We start from the raw sequence: 22,908 nt of genomic DNA, 5'->3' as shown, positions 1-22,908 counted from the left end.
CCGCGTTAACATCAGGGGTGATCAAAGGGTTAAATGTGAGTCTAACCAGTGTTTTTCTACAGTGGGGGAGGTGCTTTTACTAAGGAAAGGCATGAATTCATGTCCCTGCTTTGCACGAACACAAGATCAATGCCTTCCCTACTGACATAGCGGCAATCTGCCTTGTTTACATAGGCAGACCTCCGTTCTGCCTCTCTGCTGGATCATCGGTGGGTGCCAGCAGACATAGAGTCCGCCCTACCCACCGATCCGCTCCTGCTTTGTGTGATTACAGTGACAGTAAGCCGCCGGCTGCGGGCATGCGCACCCTACCCAGGAGAGCCAGATCACCGATATATACATACACAGTATCCGGCGCACAGGTGCTGCCCTGTAGCAGTAAACCTGCTATAGGGTGGCCATTAAGTGGTTAATGGACCTCATTATCCTCATACAGCAAATAAAACACAAAACAGCAGTTGCTGGAGTGATTATTTTAGAGCTGCTGTGAATCCATAGTTCTGCTATAACATTACCTCAGATAGAAGAGTACATAAGCCTGCTGATTCAGAACAACCTTGATGTTACTGGCATGAACAAGAGAATCATTCATCTGATACCACTGCCCGTTACTGGCCTGTAGAAAAGAAAAATCAACGTCAGATATGTTTGACAACAGTACTGTCTCTTAGCGCTTTCAAACAGGCATCAATCTAAAGCTAAATAAATCTAGGCCACCAGGTTCCCATGGCAACTAAGGGAGGCAACCCGACGACCAGGAAGCCGCTGCTGCATTATTGTGGAGGCCAGAGCGCTGTTCATGGTCTATGAAACCCAATCAAGATTGTACTAATGTTTCCAAAGAGAGAGAGGAGAGCGGGCTGTGATCAGAGTTAATAGAGTAATATTAACCACTTGACCTCTGGAAGATTTATCCCCCTTCATGACCAGGCCATTTTTTTGCAATACGGCACTGCGTTACTTTAGCTGACAATCGCGCGGTCATGCAACGCCGTAGACAAATCAAATTTTTCATTTTTGGTGGTATTTGATCACCTCTGCGTTTATTATTTTAAGCGCTATAAACAAAAAAATAACAATAATAATTTAGAAAAAAATTAGAGATAGATAGAGATATATATCTCTATCTATATAGCTCTATCTATCTATATAGCTCTATCTATCGATGATAGATAGATAGATAGATAGATAGATATGAGATAGATAGATATGAGATAGATAGATATGAGATAGATAGATAGATAGATAGATAGATAGATAGATAGATAGATAGATAGATAGATAGATAGATAGATAGATAGATAGACTTTTGTTTTTTTACTTTCTGCTATAAAACATATCCAATTAAATATTTTTATGACCGTATGTATCGGCTTATAACACGCACCTTCACTTTAAGAGGGAAGTTACAGGAAAAAGACAAAAATTTTAAATAAAGAACTCTGAAGCAAAAGAACGGTCATTGTCCATCTGCAGCCTCACCATTGCCATCAATGCATGGGGGACAGGGAGGTGGCGGGACGAGCGCCGACAGATTACATACAGGAGAATCTCCTGTTTACGCGGCGGCCTCTTTAATACAAAGTCCCGCCCATAAACAGGAGATTTATTGGTGTATTTGGATTTTCCACTAGTGCGGTTACTTTCGGTTATAAGAAGAGTGCTGTGCGTAGCTTCTTAAAAACGTCACAGCACCCTGTCTCAGTATTCCTCTTAGGAGGTCTCAGTCCTGATAAAAGAAGTAGGCTGAGTCTTGGGAGGGGTTATGAAAATGCCTTGATAGGTGGAGGTTAGAATGGAGGAGTGGGCATTCTTAGGCAGGCTGTATTTGCATGCAGACCATCCTAGGTACCACCCACGTGATACTGATCCTCCATGATTGAAAGACCTGAGATCAGGGCAGGTCAGGAACAGTCAGCCTGGGAGGAAGGACTAGATGATGCTGGATATCCTCCAGCCTGGAAATGAGGTGGGCTCTATCTGATTTGCTGCATATTTTAAAGTGATCCTAAAGTCTTGTTTTTTTTTTAAGTTAAAAATAACAAACATGTTATACTTACCTGCTCTGTGTAATGGGTTTGCACAGAGCAGTCCCAAATACTCCTCTTCTTGGGTTCCTCTTCAGTGCTCCCAGCCCCCTCCATCCTGTCGAGTGCCCCCACAGCAAGCAGCTTGCTATGGGGGCACCCGAGCCGAGTCACAGCATCCTTCAGACACGGAGTCACGGCCGGGCCCCACCCCTTTCTCTCCTCTTTGGCTGACTGACTTTGATTGACAGCTGCGGGAGCCAATGGCACCACACTGCTGTCCCAGCCAATGAGGAGGGGAGTATATGGATTGGTTTGCACAAAAGTTATAGGGTCTACAAAATGGGGAATATATTTATGGCATTTTTATTATAATTTTTTTTTTTTTTTTTTTTTACTAGTAATGGCGGTGATCAGCGATTTTTAGCAGGACTGCGACATTGCGGCAGACACATCGGACACTTTTGACACCAGTGACATTATTACAGTGATCAGAGCTAAAAATATCCACTGATTATTGAATAAATGACACTGGCAGGGAAGGGGCGATCAAGGGGTTAAGTGCTCCCTAGGAGGGCGTTTCTAACTGTGGGGGGAGGGGACTGACTGGGAGCAGAGGGAGATCTCTGTCCCTGATCACTAGGAACAGACAATTTCTCTCTACTCCCCTGACAGAACGGGGATCTGCTTTGTTTACATTAACAGATCTCCGTTCTGGCTCTATGTGGAGCGATCGCGGGTCACCAGCGGACATCGCGGCTGCCGGCCACGCACATTGGCCCTGGCGGCGTGTGCACGCCTGCTATAGCCATTAAAGGGACTGCAGTATGACTGCGGCGGCTGAACGGCAAGCGAGTAATAGGAAATGCTGTGTCTCCAGGAACACAGCACAACACAAAGCATGTCAAAAGTAACCTCTGAACTGCCATGTGTGGCGCACAGTGAAAGTCAAATGGGGTGTCACTAAACCTGCGTTTAACTTTAATTCCAAAACGTACATCAAATCTAGAAAAGCAGCGCCCATTGACATGAGCCCTAAGACTACATAAAAGATATGCAATACTACTCATTTTCACATAGTAAAAGATATGCAATACTACTCACTTTCACATAGCAATAGTAGTGTCCAGCATGGCAGCTGTACCCAGAATGCACAAGGACTGCATAGAGAGAATACATAACCGGGTCTCCATTACACTGAGACATATACGGACGGATGTTCAAAAATTCTGGGTAACCGACATCCTACAGAAGACAGGAAGCAAAGTGGAATGTCATTTATGTACTTTAAGAATTTTTGTCATTTACTCTTTAGAATGTTTTTTTTGTGCACATGTACAGTCATTTTATATATATATATATATATATATACATACATACACACCACACACACATACTACAATGTAAAGTAGTGAGTGTACAGCTTGTATAACAGTGTAAATTTGCTGTCCCCTCAAAATAACTCAACACACAGCCATTAATGTCTAAACCGCTGGCAACAAAAGTGAGTACACCCCTAAGTGAAAATGTCCAAATTGGGCCGAAAGTGTCAATATTTTGTGCGGTCACCATTATTTTCCAGCAATATATATATATATATATATATATATATATATATATATATATATATATATATATATATATATATATATATATATATATATATATATATATATTTTTTTTTTTTTTTTTTTTTTTTTTTTGCTTTTTTGGTTTAATAGACTTCAATGGAGAAGCTGCAGATTAACCAGTAGTGTGTTTTTTGCAGCGATTTACATTTTTTCAACGGCCCAACAACAAATTGGCCAAAACAAAGCATATAAAAAAAAAAGCAAAATCGTCAAAACAGTCTTTCATTTATTTTTTTTCTTTAAATAAAAAATGTGATCTCTGAGTCTGATGATATTTACTAGATTCAACCTCTAATAGTATATACAGTAGATCTCTTCTGTCTGTTATTCTCAGAGTGGATTAGAGATTTTGCTCCCTAACCATATAGTTGGTTATTTATATTTACCACTGCATAGAGATATTTAAGAATAAATTGCCTTTTTTTAAAAATGTTTAAAAACATATTAACTAAAATATACCTCACACTTTTTTTAAGGTTAATCATCAAAACAATAAATCGGCCAACTAATCGATTATGAAAACAATTGTTGCAGTACTCTTATACAAGTTGTACACTCACTACTTTACATTGTAGCAAAGTGTCATTTCTTCAGTGTTGTCACATGAAGAGATAGAATAAAATATTTACAAAAATGTGAGGGGTGTACTCACTTTTGTGAGATACTGTGTGTGTGTGTATATATATATATATATATATATATATATATATATATATATATATATATATATATATATATATATATACACACACACACATATAGTATATATACACACACATAAATATATTATGTATACATAAGTAGAAAATTTGTACATTTATTTTACTGACCTTTGTTATTTTGCCGCCACTGAAGTTGGCAAATCGTTTTAGTGACAGTGTGAGGACATTGGAAGCCCGATGAATGCTGAACCTTTTAGTGGCCGGAACCTTCTTTTTACACCTTACAGAGAAGAAATCAACTGTAAGATATTTCATATCTGTACAAGTTTGACAGAAAGGTGAATATTTATAAAGCAGTTAATCTGACAATCTCTGCGTGTGGATCTTCCATGTGATTTAAATGATAGGGATTGATTCACCTCCACTGAATTCATTATTATCAAAAGGTGGCCCCGCCAGCCACAAAATGTACGAGTTTGAGACTATTTTTTTTATTTTATTTTTTTTTAATAGAAAGCCAGCATTTGATACCACAATAGAAAAAACATAAATGTAGGCTATAGCATTAATCGGATGTGGAATAACTAAAAAATGTGGTGAATGAGGATTGACAAGTCTGACAGGCAAGCTAAAAATAATAGACAAAAATAAAAATAAAGATAAAAGGAAAGAGAAGGCTAAATCATTAGGATTGTCTGTGTAGACAGTTAATCAACACCCAATGGCAAACATAGGTGTGTTCATAAAGTCTGACTGCTTCTTTAATTTCCTCCAAAATAGATGCTGAAAAATAAAAATATAAGCAAAGACAGACCCCCCCCTTAATTAAAATCCAATTTCAAGAAACAAGTGAAACTCGATCAGTGAGCTGCTAATACATCCCAGCAGATTACAGCTCAGAACCTTCACTCAATTTACTATAAAGTGACCCCATTGCTGTGGTTCCTTCCGCTGGCTCATAGATCACTACAGGGCATACAAGCTGGTGGGAGGAAGTATAATAGCCAGTGAGTGGAGCAAGTCTTCATCTCATCCGAGAGTACTGCAGCTTTTCAATACAAGGGGCGCTGGAAAGGTGACAGTAACTATACAGGGCCCATTCACACCAGCGGGTGCATAACAGTTGCAAAACACTACATATAACTCTATGCACAGCAGCGTTGTAACACATTAGTGTGCATTGCAAAAAAAAATTCACACCTGGTGTGAAGAGAGCACACAGAAAACAATTGTTCTCTCAGCGTCCTTGCGTTGAGCAAGGCAACTGCCGTGAATGACCCCTAAAGTGTATGTCCAGCCAAACTTTTTTTTTTTTTTTTTGTAGTTTTGGAATTAGAACCCCTGTCTGGTCGCTACTGTCAGTAGTAATAGTAGTGTATATCCTAAAGCTTATGTAGTGACATCAGAGTAACATCCCATCCAGTGTTAATTTTGTCGACTAAAACATTTTAGTCGACTAAATGAATACTATTTTAGTCGACTAAAATACAAACTAAAGCAATTGAGATGACTAAAATATAACCAAAACTAAAATGGCATTTTAGTCAAAAGACTAATGCCCCGTACACACGGTCGGACATTGATCGGAAATTCCGACAACAAAATCCTAGGATTTTTTCCGACGGATGTTGGCTCAAACTTGTTTTGCATACACACAGTCGCACAAAGTTGTCGGAAAATCCGATCGTTCCGTACGCGGTGACGTAAAACACGTACATCGGGACTACAAACGGGGCAGTAGACAATAGCTTTCATCTCTTAATTTATTCTGAGCATGCGTGGCACTTTGTCCGTCGGATTTGTCTACAAATGATCGGAATTTAAAGGATCGGATTTTGTTGTCGGAAAATTTTAACTCAAACTTTGTGTCGAAAATTCCGATGGAAAAAGTTCGATGGAGCCCCCACACGGTCGGAATTTCCGACAACAAGCTCCAATCGCACATTTTCCGTCGGAAAATCCGACCGTGTGTACGGGGCATTAGACTAAAACTGAATTGAAATTTGACTTCAAAATTAACACTGGTCTGTAGTGCATGTTCATACCTCAATACCTTAAATAATATGAGATTTTTCACTCCAGTATATAATGAGTTTGGAAATTGTAGAGAAATGTTAACCAATGCATTACAATTTAATTACACCCATTAGATTTTAGATGACTAAAATGAGTTTTAGTCGACTAAAATGTACTGGAGATTTTAGTCGACTAAAACGTAGGACAGGTAGGTTGTGCTCCTTGCATTTCAAGTCCTAAGGTCTCAGTTATAAAGCAGCGGCAATGCCACATTTATACAACAGTGCACTGGACTCGGAAAGCAACCAAAGCTCCATTCAAATGGGAGAACAGAAGCGAACCTGTGATCTTACTTGTTAAAAGCCATTTATAATTGGCCTCTTATCAGGGAGTGCTCTCTGCAGCACAAGTCTCCATGGGACACCACAGGATTCATAATGCAGACCACATTTTTCTAAATGACTCATAAAATGCATAGTGTGCAGAGTATCCACCATTATTTCCAGGGGAAAGTGTAGTATCTACTATAAAGATGCCCCTATAATTGTCCATCTTGGTTGGAATGTTCCTTAGATAAATCAATGAGAACAAGCTCATACTTCCAGAGGCAAAAGCATAAGAAGAACCTTTTTAAAGGACAAGTTCACCTTTGGAACATGTTACATGCTCCACCCTTATGCCACGTACACACGGTCGGAATTTCCGACAACAAATGTTAAATGTGAGCTTGTTGTCGGAAATTCCGGCCGTGTGTGGGCTCCATCAGACATTTGTTGTCAGAAATTTCCAACAAAAATTTGAGAGCTGGTTCTCAAATTTTCCGACAACAAAATTCGTTGTCGGAAATTCCGATCGTGTGTACACAATTCCAACACACAAAATTCCACGCATGCTCGGAATCAAGCAGAAGAGCCGCACTGGCTATTGAACTTCATTTTTCTCGGCTCGTCGTACGTGTTGTACGTCGCCGCTTTCTTGACGTTCGGAATTTCCGACAACATTTGTGTGACCGTGTGTATGCAAGACAAGTTTGAGCCAACATCCGTCGGAAATAAATCCAGGATTTTGTTGTCAGAAAATCCTATGATGTGTACACGGCATTACAGTGCCTTGAAAAAGTATTCATACCCCTTGAAATTTTCCACATTTTGTGGAAAATTAGACAGACCAACACAAAATGGGACATAAATTGTGAGGTGGAAGGAAAATGATAAATTGTTTTTCAACATTTTTTACAAATAAATATGTGAAAAGTGTGGTGTGCATTTGTATAGCGCCCCCCAGAGTCAATACTTTGTAGAACCCCCTTTCACTGCAATTACAGCTGCAAGTCTTTTTGGGGATGTCTCTACCAGCTTTACACATCTAGAGAGTGATATTTTTGCCCATTTTTCTTTGCAAAATAGCTCAAGCCTTGTCACAGATTCTCAATTGGATTTAGGTCTGGACTTTGACTGGACCATTCCAACACATGAATATGCTTTGATCTAAACCATTCCATTGTAGCTCTGGCTGTATGTTTAGGGTCTTTGTCCTGCCGGAAGGTGAACCTCCACCCCAGTCTCAAGTCTTTTGCAACAGGTTTTCTTCTAAGATTGCCCTGTATTTGGCTCCATCCATCTTCCCATCAACTCTGACCAGCTTCCCTGTCTCTGCTAAAGAAAAGCATCCCCACAACATGATGCTGCCACCACCACGTTTCACAGTGGGGATGGTGTGTTCAGGGTGATGTGCAGTGTTAGTTTTTCACCACACATAGCGCTTTGCTTTTAGGCCAAAAAGTTCAATTTTGGTCTCATCTGACCAGAGCACCTTCTTCCACATGTTTGCTGTGTCCTCCACATGGCTTCTCGCAAACTGCAAACAGGAATTCTTATGGCTTTCTTTCAACAATTTCTTCTTGCCACTCTTCCATAAAGGCCAGATTTCTGAAGTGCACGACTGAGGCTGCATTAACACCTGAGCATTTCAATTTTTACCGCAATTTTTAATGCTTTTTTTGCAGCGATTTAGTACAGGTCACCAATGTAAACAGCAGAAAGACGGCTGTAATCTGCCCCAAAGTAGCTCATGTTCTTTTTTGAGCTGAAGGCGTTTTTCAGGCTTTTGCTTCAGGTGACAAAACTCTCAGATGTGAACAGGTGCCATTGAAATTAATGGGATTTTGCTTGTTGGGCGTTTTACAAGCGTTTTATGAGCCAAAAACGCTCAGGTGTGAAAGTATCCTAATAGTTGTCCTGTGGACAGATTCTCCCACCTGAGCTGTGGATCTCTGCAGCTCCTCCAGAGTTACCATGGGCCTCTTGGCTGCTCCTCTGATTAATGCTCTCCTTGCCCGGCCTGTCAGTTTAGGTGGACGGCCGTGTCTTGGTAGGTTTGCAGTTGGGCCATACTCTTTCCATTTTCAGATGATGGATTGAACAGAGCTCTGTGAGATGTTCAAAGCTTGGGATATTTTTTCATAACCTAACCCTGCTTTAAACTTCTCCACAACTTTATCCCTGACCTGTCTGGTGTGTTCCTTGGCTTTCATGATGCTGTTTTTTCACTAAGGTTCTCTAACAAACCTCTGAGGGCTTCACAGAACAGCTGTATTTATACTGAGATTAAATTACACACAGGTGGATTCTATTTACTAATTAGGGGATTTCTGAAGGCAATTGGTTCCACTAGATTTTAGTTAGAGGTATCAGAATAAAGGGAGCTGAATACAAATGCACGCCACACTTTTCACATATTTATTTGTAAAATATTTTTTTTTATCATTTTCCTTCCACTTCACAATTATGTGCCACTTTGTGTTGGTCTATCACGTAAAATCCCAATAAAATACATTTACATTTTTGGTTGCAACATGAAAAAAAATGGGCAAAATTTAGAGGGGTATGAATACTTTTTCAAGCACTGTATTTAGGGTGGAACATGTTCCATCTCCTGCCTCCTCTCCCCCCGATCATCACTCCCTGTGACAGCAGGCTGGGGATCACCTCCCCGCACCCGCTGTCAGAATGTAAAAACAGCGCAGCCGTGTGGCTGCATCATTGATTCACAAAGTTCTGTGGATGAATGAAATACAGGTACCGTCAGCTAGTTGCGGCCGATGGCTCATAGTCCAATAAAGTGTTACTATACCAACCAACAGTAAAATCAGTCTGTATATGCAGTAAAGCATGCTGGTTATACTCACCGTGGAACCAAAGGGGTTAATCCTCTGCATTGTGTAAAAAGGCTGTTTGATCCTGTCTTCTCTGATCCTCCCCTTCTTCCACTGCTCTCAATCCATCTCCTGATAGTACAGAGGCTAGGGGGCACTCTGCACATGCTCAGTTTGGTGTGTATTGCTAGTTGTTTTTTTTTGGGGGGGAGGGTGCATGTGATCAGCACTGTCCAGACAGAGGGTCAGGGGTCCTGCAGCCTCATAGGACAGTCAGAGGAGAATGAAAACTCCTGCTACAAGCTTTAACCACACAGGTCATAAGACTGCTATATACTGCTGATAAAAGGTATTTATCCATTTATATTTACTAAAATAATTGCATTTCCATGTTCTGTGTACTGTGGGAGACCAGATATAGTGAATGCAGGCTCCTGGGTTTAGTAACACTTTAATTTCTCCTGCAATTGTACAATTGTCTGTCTGTATCGTAGGTAGGGGCAGACAGTGTATGGAGAGTCTGCAGGATCCAGTCATTGCATTCACAATCTGCTGATCACGGGTGTAATGCCTTAGAGGTGGCAGAATAAAAAAAATATTAAATGCACATTTTTTTTTTTTTTTTTTTTACCTGCAAAAAGATGTGCAATGATTATAATTTGTGAAAGGAGAACTTAGCTTTTAAGCTTAGATGGATGGTATTGACCAGGAGTGAGGGCCACCTCTTGAATCTGGGACCAAGGTGCCACGCTGTTCAGCACCCGGCACTCACCGTGTGCCCATAATGTTATTCACCGAGAACTCTGTTAACTGCATAGATGAAGAGTAACAGAACGGCTCTTACTTGCCACACATGTAGGCGTTCTCTCCGCTCAGCACATCAGACTTGATGAAAAGTTCTAACGCACGCACAATGTTGGCCGATTGCTGCAACAAGAAACAAAAAGATCCTTACAATCTGATTCAATGATTATGGCAACTCACAGAAACCAGTCAGAATTCACCTATTCCCAGTCTGACCATAGCAAACTGAAAGTGTTAAAAAAATAAATAAAAATAACTTAAAAAAAAGGTACCCTGCTGATCCCTCCCTCCTGCAGCTTCTTCAGCAAGAATTTTACAAGCCCGGGGATGACATCACAAGGAGTTAGCCCTTGTTCACCCTGCCGCGACTTTGAATCCGACATCTATTCGCCACTGCATCATGGCTTGCATACGACTTCTTTAACAGAAGTCAATGCAAGTTGTGTTGAAGTCGCCCCAAAAGAAGTAGTGCAGGAACCTTTTTCTAAGCTGTGGCGACTTGAGTCGCACCAACTAGAACGGTTCCATTGCAGTTAATGGTGCGCGATTTTGAACTCACAAAAGTCGCATAGAAAGTCTCGGCAGTGGCTAAAAAAAAAAGCTTTGTGTCACTACAGGCAAAAAAAGAGAACAGTGACTACTGGACATGATCTAGAGCAGGGGTCTCTAGATCATGCCCAAGGGCCAGAAATGGCCCTTTGCTAGCCTTTATCCAGGCCTTGAGGCACTATTCCTCCCAGTGATATGGAGGCACTATTCCTCCCACTGACATCAACAATGGGCCACCATTTCTTCCACCGATACCAATGATGGGATACTATTCCTCCTACTAATAGGAGCACTACTCCTCCACCCATTGACATATTGACCATATTTATTGTCACTGATGCCAGGCCCGGGACATTTTCTGCCCCCGCTGGCCACAATCTGGCCCTCCTAAAGTCTGAAGGACAATAAACTGGCCCTTTGTTTGAAAAGTTTGGAGACCCCTGATCTAGAGGGATGAAGGCGGTGAAAGGGTAAATTTGGGTTATGCCTATCCTTAAAGATCAATTACCAACAATGAATTTCCAATGCTGCAAAAAAAAATGTTTTTAATTCTCTTCCTTAGAACTATAACCGTACTGTCTTCTGTGACCTGACATAAGCTTCATACACACACATTATATATAAACAGTATCTCACAAAAGTGAGTACACCCCTCACAATTTTGTAAATATTTTATTCTATCTTTTCATGTGACAACACTGAAGAAATGACACTTTGCTACAATGTAAAGTAGTGAGTGTACAGCTTGTATAACAGTGTAAATTTGCTGTCCCCTCAAAATAACTCAACACACAGCCATTCATGTCTAAACCGCTGGCAACAAAAGTGAGTACACCCCTAAGGGAAAATGTCCATATTGGGCCCAAAGTGTCAATATTTTGTGTGGCCACCATTATTTTCCAGCACTGCCTTAACCCTCTTGGGCATGGAGTTCACCAGAGCTTCACAGGTTGCCACTGGAGTCCTCTTCCACTCCTCCATGATGACATCACAGAGCTGGTGGATGTTAGAGACCTTGCACTTCTCCACCTTCTGTTTGAGGATGCCCCACAGATGCTCAATAGTGTTTAGGTCTGGAGACATGCTTGGTCAGTCCATCACCTTTACCCTCAGCTTCTTTAGCAAGGCAGTGGTCATCTTGGAGGCGTGTTTGGGGTCGTTATCATGTTGGAATACTGCCCTGCCCAGTCTCCGAAGCAAAGAGTAATTTCTTCAGTGTTGTCACATGATAAGATATAATAAATATATATATATATAAATAATCAAAATTACTTACCCGTATCTCCAGTGCGATGTCCAAATATGGATCAAAGGTGTCAGACACACTCTTACAGACGGAGCATTTCACTAGAAAACAGGAGATAATTTTTATCTTAATGCGGATTCCAAAGTCCAGTTTCAATTCAGTTTTGTCTTATAATGACAGTAAATTCCTAATGGTTGTAATGATTTTTGACAGAAGCTGGTGAATTTAAAGCAGAACTAGCACTGACAACCTTCTGACCATGTATAATACTAAATGTAACTAATTCTGTTAAGGTACAAAGGAAGTCTTGTACTTTCAAGTTATATTGCCGTCTGAAGGAGGATTGGACAACGGCAAAAAAAAAACAAAAAACCCTGTAAGCTAGGCCACGAAAAGCCCTCCCACCTCCCGTAGTTTTGTAGCAAAGCAAAACTAAGCGCATGGCATGTGCCCCTAAATGAACTACAAGAAAAGGATTTTATGTCAAGTACAAAAGTCCTATTTTCTTTTCCAGTTATTGAGGCACACAAGAAGTATTTAACATTCCCGACATCCAAAAGCGGTCCAAGTGAGGGGTGAGCAGCACAGCAAATAATCACCAACAAGCCTAAGAAAAAGAGCCACCTGGACAACCTTACACCAGAGGTTGGCATCAGATGAGGCGAAACATCTACCCAGAGGAGCCAGAGGACAGACAACCTTACCAGTCTGAGAAATAATTGCTTGATGCTGAAAAGCCCAAGAGGCACTCACAGGTCTAGTAGCGTGCCCCTTGACAGGACAGGGTGGAACCTAATCCTTGAGGCCACAAGCTTAAAAAGCCAGCCTTAGCCTCCCAGAGATGGCAAAGCGAGAGGCAGGTGCACCCTTACCTGGACCATTTGGGGATGACAAAAAGAGAATCAGCCTTTCAGGAGGTGGCTGTAAAAAGTACAGCTGACCTACAGCGGTGAAGAAAGAGGGACGGCCAGCTCAATCTCTACAACACCTATCTCCCACAGTGCCAGATGTAAGAATGTAAAACAAACCTGGATGACGCAGCTATACGTTGCTAAGCTTAAAGAAAATGAGAGAATACCCGTAAATTTTGCACCTGCAATCCAGGGGTTGGGGAGTTAACAACCCAAACATGGGTGTAAAATGAAACATGGTGTAAAAAGTTGGACTATGCCTTTAATTTGGGTATAGCAGCAGTAGATTGCAACTCTAGGAGCAAGCTCATCAGACAAGGACTTTAACAACTCCGAATAAGAGCGAGTCTCTGTGGCTGATGGCTCAGAAGACACTAAGGCCAATGGCAAATCAGATATAGACGCTGCTGGAAAGGAAAGCCGTTAATGAAAATTGGGGGATCCTGAAGGGTCCACTCTAGTATGTGTCTACAATTCAATATGTTGCAACCGTGTGACAGTAAAGCAACGTATAGGCTCAGAGAAATAGGGCTAAGCTTAAAGTACTAAGGAAAAACAGTCAGCTAGTAGTAGGTGAGGATTGGATGGCCAAAACTTACCAAAGTCACTGTAGGTGGGCAGTAGGAACAGATAGAAGATCGAAAATTCACATAGCTTTTTCAAGCAGAGGCCAAAAGCAGGGAGATGCTTCCCTGATGCTGTATGGCAGGAAAGAGACTACCCAGCAGATGACAACAGTGCTAGTGCCCCCCTTCTGAAGCAAAACCAGCGGGATGTGGGGTATAACAGTACTCAGCGACCCACACAAACGGAGGAATCTCCCCATACTCAGCTTGACCAGCCTACTCAATGAGATTTCAGATGGGGTAAGCGCTGACGCAGTGCTGACATCTGTGGACCTGGAAATCGCTCCGCAGCTAACTTTTACCAGAACGGAATTAGGAAACCACCCAACACGGAACTCAGAGCACCAAAATAACTGCCAGGCTATCCCCGCAGTCTCCAGTCCAGCGGGGTCAGGATGCAGTATTCTCAGGTTGAGGATGACCACAACGGCTAGTTGCAATCAGTGAAAAAACTCCAGCAGCAATGTAGAGAAAAGCCTTAAAGAAGAAAACTTAGGTGTATAAAAAAGGTACTAGCAAAGAATAAATAGTCAATCTTTAACACATAAGAGCTGAAGAAAAGACATCCATCCTCCCCCTCTTACCTTCTTTCTTCCCCCCTCCTTCTCTCCTCCCCTCCTCCCCCCCTCTCTCCCTCTTCCCCCTTCCACCTATCCTCCCTCGTTTTTCCCCCCCTCTCCTCCTTTCCCCCTTTCTTTTTCTTTTTTCCCCCCCCTGTTTCCCTCCCAATCCCTCACTACCCCTCTTCCCCACTCCCCTATCCCCTTCTCCACCCCCATTCCCCTTCCCTTCCCCAGCCCCATCTCCTCACTTGTGCACTCTTCCACTTATATCATACAACACCCTTATGCCCTTTTCATCATCACCTCCTCTTATTTGGTTGTTCACCTATTTTAATCTTTCATTCTTTACATAATGCGACTTTAATTTTTGGCAATTTCACAACATTCACCCACCTACCCTCCCTTGTCATCACCTTTCTCCACACTCACCAATTTATGTTTCACTTCTTCCTGTATGTGGCAACTTAGGGTACCTCAATTCTAATATACACTTTATCCTTATTATTCCGTTATTTCGTTAGCTCCCCCAGGTTGCCGTGGGAGATCATTTGTTGGTGTTGGGGCCTTGCGCTTGGGGTCTGCTGGGACCTGGGTAAGCAGATTCGTTCTCTCCCCTCCCCCCCTATCTCCATTATCTATGTGTATGTTTTGATGCTGGAACATAAATTATCTGATCATGTATTTTTGTAAACCTCGTATTTTTTTAATTGTCAGGTTCAGACTGTTTAGTCAGAAAAAACTTATCTTCAGATTCCCTCCTGATGAAGCGGATTGTGTCCGCGAAACTAGTCGAGGAATATGATATCTGAGATTTTGTGCTGTACTGTATATTATCGAATCCATTGGTGATATGCCTGTATTTTTATTAAGTGTTTTTGTATTATCATGTTCTGTTCATTGCATCAATAAATGAATTATAATTTTATTATTGTCGCCACTTGCTCTTATGGTTACCCTTAATTACTGTACCGTAATAGTCCAATATGCTCCATTTTTTGGTCGCCTGACCGGGGATCAGGCTTCCAACCCCCTTTTGATATTGATTTCTGGATGATGGTACATATGCACTTCTGCTACCTTTATATTTTACTTTAGAGAGGCCACTTCTCTACTCCTAGGAAACAAGAAAAATAAAACTGAAGCATGTTGGTTCTGATTTAGGATACAGTTTGTTATGAGCCAGCATCCAATCCTCCTGTAGGTGGCAGTATAACCCAAAGTTGAGAGACTGTGTCCCTCAATAGATGAGAAAGAATCGTTTGCTCTCTGCAGTCACTGGGATTGTGTTCAAGCATAAGCTCTGGTGACCTCAGGACCCAGGGGAAGGAACCAGCAGAGGAGTTTAAAGCAGCTACCACAGTAAGATTGAAAAAAAAAAACCTCCAACATTTCTGGAAGTGTTGCAGGTTAAAGAGAACTTCAGAGCTGATTGTTGACAAATGGGGGTAACTACCGTATTTATCGGCGTATAACACGCACTTTTTTCCCCTGAAAACAGAGGAAAAACAGTGCCTGCGTGTTATACGCTGATACTAGGTTTTACCAACAGGGGGCAGGGATCGGGAGGTCCGCCCCGGTAGCCACCTATTGGGGGGTGTCAGGCAGGCCGTCCCGCCTCTATTGGCCCTGGGACAGCACTGCCTGCATAGTCTAGAGTTGAAAAAAAAAAAAAAAAAAATCACTTGCCAGCCCCTTCTTGTGTCAGTGTCATTATAAATCAAAGCTAAATATCTCAATAGCTCAGTTTTTTTTCTGGCTGCTCTCCTCCTCCTCCTAGCTTTAGCTTTAGATTGGAGGAGGAGAGCGGTCACATGACCATCTACGTAACGTCAGAGAGAGCAGTCATGTGCCCAGGTCAGTGGAAAAAACTGCGCTTATGAGGTTATATGGAAGCTTCATTTTACAATATGAGTGACACAGGAGGAGCAGTATGCAAAGGGCTGGCAGTGATTATTTTCTTAACTGTAGAGAATGCTGGCAGCACTGTCCCAGGAGACTCGGGGTCTCCTGGGAGTGCAGGGGGAGGGGGGCTGTGTACTGGATAGGGGGCTGTGTACTGGAGGGGGGCCTGTGTACTGGGGAGGGGGCTGTATACTGGATGGGGGGGCTGTATACTGGGGAGGGGGACTGTGTAGTGTAAAGGGCGCTGTGAAAAAATGTTTTCCTTAAACTTCCCTCTTAAAATTGGGGTGTGTGTTATACGCCGATAAATATGGTAATTAGCATGGTAAGTATAAATGTTCAAGCATATCAGGCTCTCATTACTGAGCAGAACTGAGTCTGTCAGGGAAGGAGAATGGGTTGGCACTGTGCGTACCAATCAGGAATAAAGATGGCAATAAGAACCCAACAAAAGATCGAATCCTGCCCTGCTCTATTCAATATTTAGTATAGCGTTTTGGCTGGAATTGGGCTTTAATGTAGGACATATATGTGGGGAATTGCAACTGAAATTCTGAAAATATGATTTTTGCTGAGATTTCTTTTAAAGAGGATCTTTACCCTTGGAGAAAAAAAAAATAAATACAAAAATCAGCTGCTCGAAATACTGTAGCTGCTGCCTTTTAATAAAAGTGCACTTACTTACCCAAGGATCAGTACCATACTCACCCAAGCCGGTTCTACATGTTCAGTGCGGGAAGCTGGCTGTGGCTCCTTGCAGCTTCCCACAATGCATGCATGAGCTGCGCTTTGTGTATGGTTCCTCTGCATTCTGGGACCTGTGACGTATTCCAAAAGGCTGCAGGCGATGGGGGTGGAGAGGGGTGAGTCAAGCTTTTGCTTGGATCCCCTAGGCCCGGGACATGCAATTAGCAGACCTCTGGCTGTTGCAAAACTACAAGTCTCATCATGCCTCTGCCTGAGTGTCATGCTTGTGGCTGTCAGAGTCTTGCTATGCCTCATGGGACTTGTAGTTCTGCAACAGCTGGAGGCCCGCTAATTGCATATCCCTGCCCTAGGCGATTTGAGCGGAAGTGGGAGAAGAAGCAGCAGCAGCCAGCAGTTGACTTGTATTTACTGGTAGCGCACTGAAATATCACTTTTATAAGGACCCTTAAAATGACTTTTGTAAGCATCACATCATTAAACACCTTTATTAGTCTCTTACCTCGAGAGCGCAAGTAACCCCCAAATATCTGATGCACTAAAGTCGTAGCTTGACTTTGTCGATCCAACCTAATGGGAGGAGGTAAATATTATAAAATCACTTTTCATAAAATGGTTTAAAAATACTATCAGCTGAAACATCTATTCTTAAAAGAAAAATGAATCCAGTTCAGGATCTTCTGTCTTATATAAAAAACATATTGGAAAACAAACTCCAGAAAGTTTATATTCTTTTCCTCTTCACAATGCAGGAGCTTCTATGTGTGTCAAAGCTGGGGCTCACAGTCTGCTAGACCACTGAGTCCCTGGTTTTGAAAAAAAAAAAAAATATCCACCTTAAAAAATGGGTGGAGCATGTAACGTGTTCCCAAAGATTAAGTTATCCTTCACCCCAAAAAAGTCCTCCTTCTATTGATCTCAGCCGCCTCCCAATTCCTTTTTTGTTTTTCGCTACGGTGATCAGACTTCTGTTAGGGAACGGCTACTTTCGTTCTCCATGGTCCCACTGTATGTAGAACTGTGGCCACTCTCTCTTGCTTGCTAGTGAGATTGATTATGGGATTTGTAGTGTGTACAGAGCAGAGCACACATTGCACTGCTTGTTCCACACAAACAGAATAAAAGGGAGAAAGGGGAGGTTTTGGAGTTTATGGAAAACATTACAAAAAAGCAGAACAACAGAGCAAGAAACAATTTCCTGAAAAATAGATTACAGGGCCATTAAGTATCGGATGTGCATGGATTATTTGTGGAGAATATGGTCTGTAGTGAGAACTGAGCGATCAAACACAGCTGACCGTCAGTCACTGGCTCTCTGCTCTCCCCTCCAGTGCTCACTTTAGCACTGAGCTGTGGAGGAAGTGGGAGGGGCTGGCTCAGGCTCTGCACGAATCACTGAGAGGCTGAGCCGGCTGCCGGTCCAGGGTTTTGGGTGGATCCCAACCATATGGTCGAACAAACTGCACTCCTGTGGATCCATAGAAAAAGTACAGCCAAAAATCTTTGGCTATACTTCTGCTTTAAGCTCTGCACAATGCTGTCAAACTAACAAAACAAACATGCTTACAAAAAGGAGTGCTGGTCACTTACTTGGCGTATCCATTCAGACAGGCCTTCTGCATGGCATCAATAGTATAACGAAGGAACTCATGAGCATCTTCTTGGCTCCCAAATCGAAAGTGACGAGCAATTTCTACATTAAAAATAAAAATAAAAACACCTATAAACAACATGTTAACCTACATTTAAATTCATAAACTTAATGATATATGCCTGGGCAAAATAAAATAAATAAAAAGAGACTACAGAACTCTGCCTATCCCCATCCCTTTGTCCCTCTCCAAGTGCATACATTCAGATCTTTCCCAGCAAAACAATGCTGCTGTCTTGGCGCACGAGAGCCCAGCCACCTTCTTTGTAAGAAAAAAGGGCTCCGGGGAGATGTAGTTCTGGGGTCATGTCTACAGCCATAGAAACTGATCTACTAGTAGCTGGCAATGTGAAAATTTTACAGGCCGGGTGATCATGTCACAGAAAGTAATAAAAGCGGTTTCTCTCTACAGAAACAAGATTAAAAAAAAGGAGTATACTGGGACATACTTTGGGGGGTGGTATGAGAGTAAATGTTGGTCATGCCTACAAAAATCCCTTAAAAGAGAAGTGCTGGATTAAAAAAAACAACAAACATAATCACCTATGTGGATGCAGCATCAGTCTCATGCTGCAGCTGTCCCACGCTGGCTCTAAGACCAAGAACTGAGCAATCACATGACTGCTGATCGCTCAGCTCTCAGTTTCCAATGAGCACAAAGCGATGACTGTCGGTCACCTGCTCTCTGCTCTGCCCCTCCAGTGCTCACTGGAGCACAGGGCTATGGAAAAGGGGGGCTGGCTCAAGCTCTAAGCGATGCGCCGAGAGCCTGAGCCAGCTGCCGGCTAAGCAAGTGAGTGAACCCCGACATTATTGTCAGGATCCCTACAGAGCTCCCGACGCGTACGAGCGTCTGCTATCCCGATCCCATGAGCCGGCGTACAGATACGATGGTTCGCAGGATTGTGCCGACCTGCCGCAGTATAATGACGGCGGCTGGTCGGCAAGCGATTAAGAGAGGAGTACACTGCTGCTCTCTCAGCTGCTGCTACTCACTCTGGTCTCACAGAATCGTAGAAATAGTTAATAAATACAGTTTTTTGTGCTTTGGGAGGGTCTACTAATGTTATCTTAAATAAACGCTCCTAGAACAGCCATCACCTGTTCTTTACACTACAACCAACAGATTCTTGCAATAACGTGCTTACTCTTTAGTTCTCGGATGAAGGCGATGGGCTTGATGGCATTTCCGCTATTTGCAAAGGCTTGGATGAGATGGTTTTGCATGATGCACAGCATACAGAATCCACCCTGCTGACCTGAATAGGACAAAGAGGGGTTAGAAGAGATATCCTGCTGTCAGCAATTAACTGTTGACATCATTCTCCCACTATGCTTCTCCCTACCTAGGCACAGTCCTTTGACTGGAGCTATAGGACAGTATTTATTAAAGGATCGGTTCACCTTTAGTAACATGTTAAACTCATGTTTATTTATTTTATACAATCATTTTTATTGGGTTTTTATCAAAAATAGAAAAATAAAAAAAAAAAAGATTGTACACGTTTTCTTACAAAATTAGCCAAAAGACTCAAAGCATATTAAACGTATCAATATCATAAGTAATTTCAGTAATAGTTAGGCCTCATCTATACTGCTGCTGGTAAACGGACGTTGAGGCATTTGGATGCTTTTTCCAGCTGCCCCTGAACTCATCCAATGTTATTTTATGTGTACATGTACACAGGCTCGTTTACTGCCGCTTTTAGGCAGTTGGGTTTAGAGCGAAAAAAAAAAAAAAATACAATCTAAATATATAACTCGCGCTGATGGTGAAAAAAATATAGGGTAATATAAAGTGAATGAAGCTGCTATACACAAGGTGCTAAACACTTGGACACAATAAAGATACATAAATACAGCGCTCACATAGATTCATCATAAGTGAAACCAACAAAAACACGAAGTGCATAAAAAAACTGAGAGAATGCTTCACATCTGGTGTGCAAAAAGTGCAGAGAAACTGTTGCAGAAAAAAAACGTTTTCAGGCGTACCAAGAAACCCCCACATGTGTCCCCACTCACCAGATCATGACACCCAGCTTTTCAGTCTGGGGGTCAATACAGACTTCTAACGATATCCAAAGGACGTCCACAGGATGGCAGATTCAGTGATGTGACTTGATGATAAATAATCCTTCAAAATGATTTCTCAGCCATAAAAACCAGGTACCCAAAAGGAAAAGAAGGGACGGATAGTGAAGTATGCTAAGAACAGGTATTTATTGCGCATAAAAAGGTGCATACTTACAGTAGCGCCGCAACGCTACTTCCGGCATGACTGCCGTCACTTCCGGTCTCGTGGAAAGAACGTCACCAACGGCGTTTGCTGTATTTTCTTCTTAAATTGCATGCCTGTTTTTAAACTTACGTCTGCAAGTATGCACCTTTTATGCGCAATAAATTGCTAAGAACAGGTATTTATTGCGCATAAAAGGTGCATACTTGCAGACGTAAGTTTAAAAACAGGCATGCAATTTAAGAAGAAAATACAGCAAACGCCGTTGGTGACGTTCTTTCCACGAGACCGGAAGTGACGGCAGTCATGCCGGAAGTAGCGTTGCGGCGCTACTGTAAGTATGCACCTTTTTATGCGCAATAAATACCTGTTCTTAGCATACTTCACTATCAGTCCCTTCTTTTCCTTTTGGGTACCTGGTTTTTATGGCTGAGAAATCATTTTGAAGGATTATTTCTCATCAAGTCACATCATTGAATCTGCGATCCTGTGGACGTCCTTTGGATATCGTTATAATTCTGTATTGACCCCCAAACTGAAAAGCTGGGTGTCGTTGTGATCTGGTGAGTGGGGACACATGTGGGGGTTTCTTGGTACGCCTGAAAAAGTTTTTTCTGCAACAGTTTCTCTGCACTTTTTGGACACCAGATGTGAAGCATTCGCTCAGTTTTTTATGGACTTCGTGTTTTTTGTTGTTTTCACTTATGATGGGTCTATGTTTGTGAGCGCTGTATTTATGTATCTTTAGTTGCATTTAGAGGCTTTTCTTTGAAGGCAAAAAAAAAAATGAGTTCAGACCCTGATTTTTTCCAATGTTTCAGACGCGCCTAAACCCGGTACCGGCGTTTAGCCGCGTTTTCGTTTAGAAGCGTTTTTTTAAAAAGGTGCCCTATTTTTTTCTTTACATTACAAAACTTAAAAATGATAAAAAACCACTAAAAAGGTATTTTAAAAACATGCAATTGCTTGCAATGCTTGATAGAGCATTTAATATACCCCTATAGAGCCTTTGATCCAATCCAATACACCACTAGCATTGCTGTAAGCGGAAGTAGAATTGGAATTTGACCCATATGTTAGGGCTGGGGAAAAAAAAAAAAAATCGATATAAATCTTGAATCGAGTTAAGATTTCAAATCGATTCAAAATTTAAGCAAATCGTTTTTTTTGTTTTTTTTTTTCACCGCGCCGGTCCTGAAGAGCTGTGGGCAGGAGTTTTTACAAGAGGCCGCAGCTTCGGCCTACTCCACGAGGCTGGACGCCGCGGATTAGGCCGAAGCCGCGGCCTCGCCTAAAAATTCCTGCCTGCAGCTCCTCAGGACCGGCGCGGTGTCCAAAAAAAAAAAAAAAAAAAAAAACCTCGATTCGAATTATGAATTGAGTTTTTTCTAAGAAAATCGCAGGGTTTTTTTTATTTATTTGGAAAATCTCACAGCCCTACCATATGTTCAAATTTTGAGATTTGAACCAGATGACCCCACCATTGAGCTCGACCCCCTCCCTACTTGATCAAACATCGTTGCATGAAATTTAATATCTGGCTGTTTTAGTTTCATTTTACCCTCATGTTAAGTTTTCCAGCCTCAGCAAACGTCAGGAGCATTTCCTCACATATGCTCATTATGCGGTCCATAGTCTAAGCACCAAAATTAAGAGGCAAAACGCAGCTAAACGTGACTAAAACGGGCGTTTTTCAAATGCCAGTTTCAAGCTGTCTAGAAAAACGTTCAGAAGCGGTTGCCTCAGCGTCCCGTGTACATTAGGCCTTAGGGTGTAACAAGTTATTAAATTACCTGCCACCACCCCAACCCGACCCCACTGTGACAGCAAGCAGGGGGATTCCTTTCTCTACACTCGCTGTTACAATTAAAAAACAGTGAGGCTGTGCAGGGCTCCTCCGACACGCCGGCATTATTCATTCATCTAGTTCTGTGAATGGACTACAACTACCGTCAGCCATTGAGGCTGACAGCTTGTAGTTCTCAATGAACTATGGGGGGCGCTGGTGAGCACTCTAGTAGCTCAGTGATCTTCCTGAAATTCAGTAACTGCCTGCCCGGGCAGACAGCTATATACTGACAGTGTGCAGGAGCCTGGCATTGCACCTGCAATCTACTGATCGTGGGTGGAATGCTTAACAGGCTCAAAAGAAGAAAAAATAAATAAAAACACAAATTTTTTTACCTGCAAAAAAAAAAAAAAATTTGCATTTATAATTTTTT

At 42.0% G+C, this 22,908-nt stretch overlaps 1 protein-coding gene across 1 annotated transcript in view; it reads right to left on the bottom strand.

Annotated features, from left to right (window-relative positions):
- USP36 (ubiquitin specific peptidase 36) overlaps positions 1–22,908 on the bottom strand; it is a 72,705-nt gene that overhangs the window by 39,597 nt on the left and 10,200 nt on the right. Inside the window, exons 4-11 of the mRNA XM_073606685.1 lie at positions 19,596–19,706; positions 18,387–18,489; positions 17,299–17,366; positions 12,120–12,190; positions 10,335–10,417; positions 4,489–4,600; positions 3,132–3,272; positions 516–616 (exon numbers count right to left, since the gene is read on the bottom strand). Of these exons, the coding sequence (XP_073462786.1) occupies positions 516–616; positions 3,132–3,272; positions 4,489–4,600; positions 10,335–10,417; positions 12,120–12,190; positions 17,299–17,366; positions 18,387–18,489; positions 19,596–19,706 (790 nt within the window). The remainder of the gene's footprint in view (positions 1–515; positions 617–3,131; positions 3,273–4,488; positions 4,601–10,334; positions 10,418–12,119; positions 12,191–17,298; positions 17,367–18,386; positions 18,490–19,595; positions 19,707–22,908) is intronic.

Source organism: Aquarana catesbeiana, linkage group LG12, assembly GCF_042186555.1.
Source record: "Aquarana catesbeiana isolate 2022-GZ linkage group LG12, ASM4218655v1, whole genome shotgun sequence".
NCBI lineage: Eukaryota > Metazoa > Chordata > Amphibia > Anura > Ranidae > Aquarana > Aquarana catesbeiana.
This window is presented reverse-complemented; position numbering and strand designations above follow the sequence as displayed.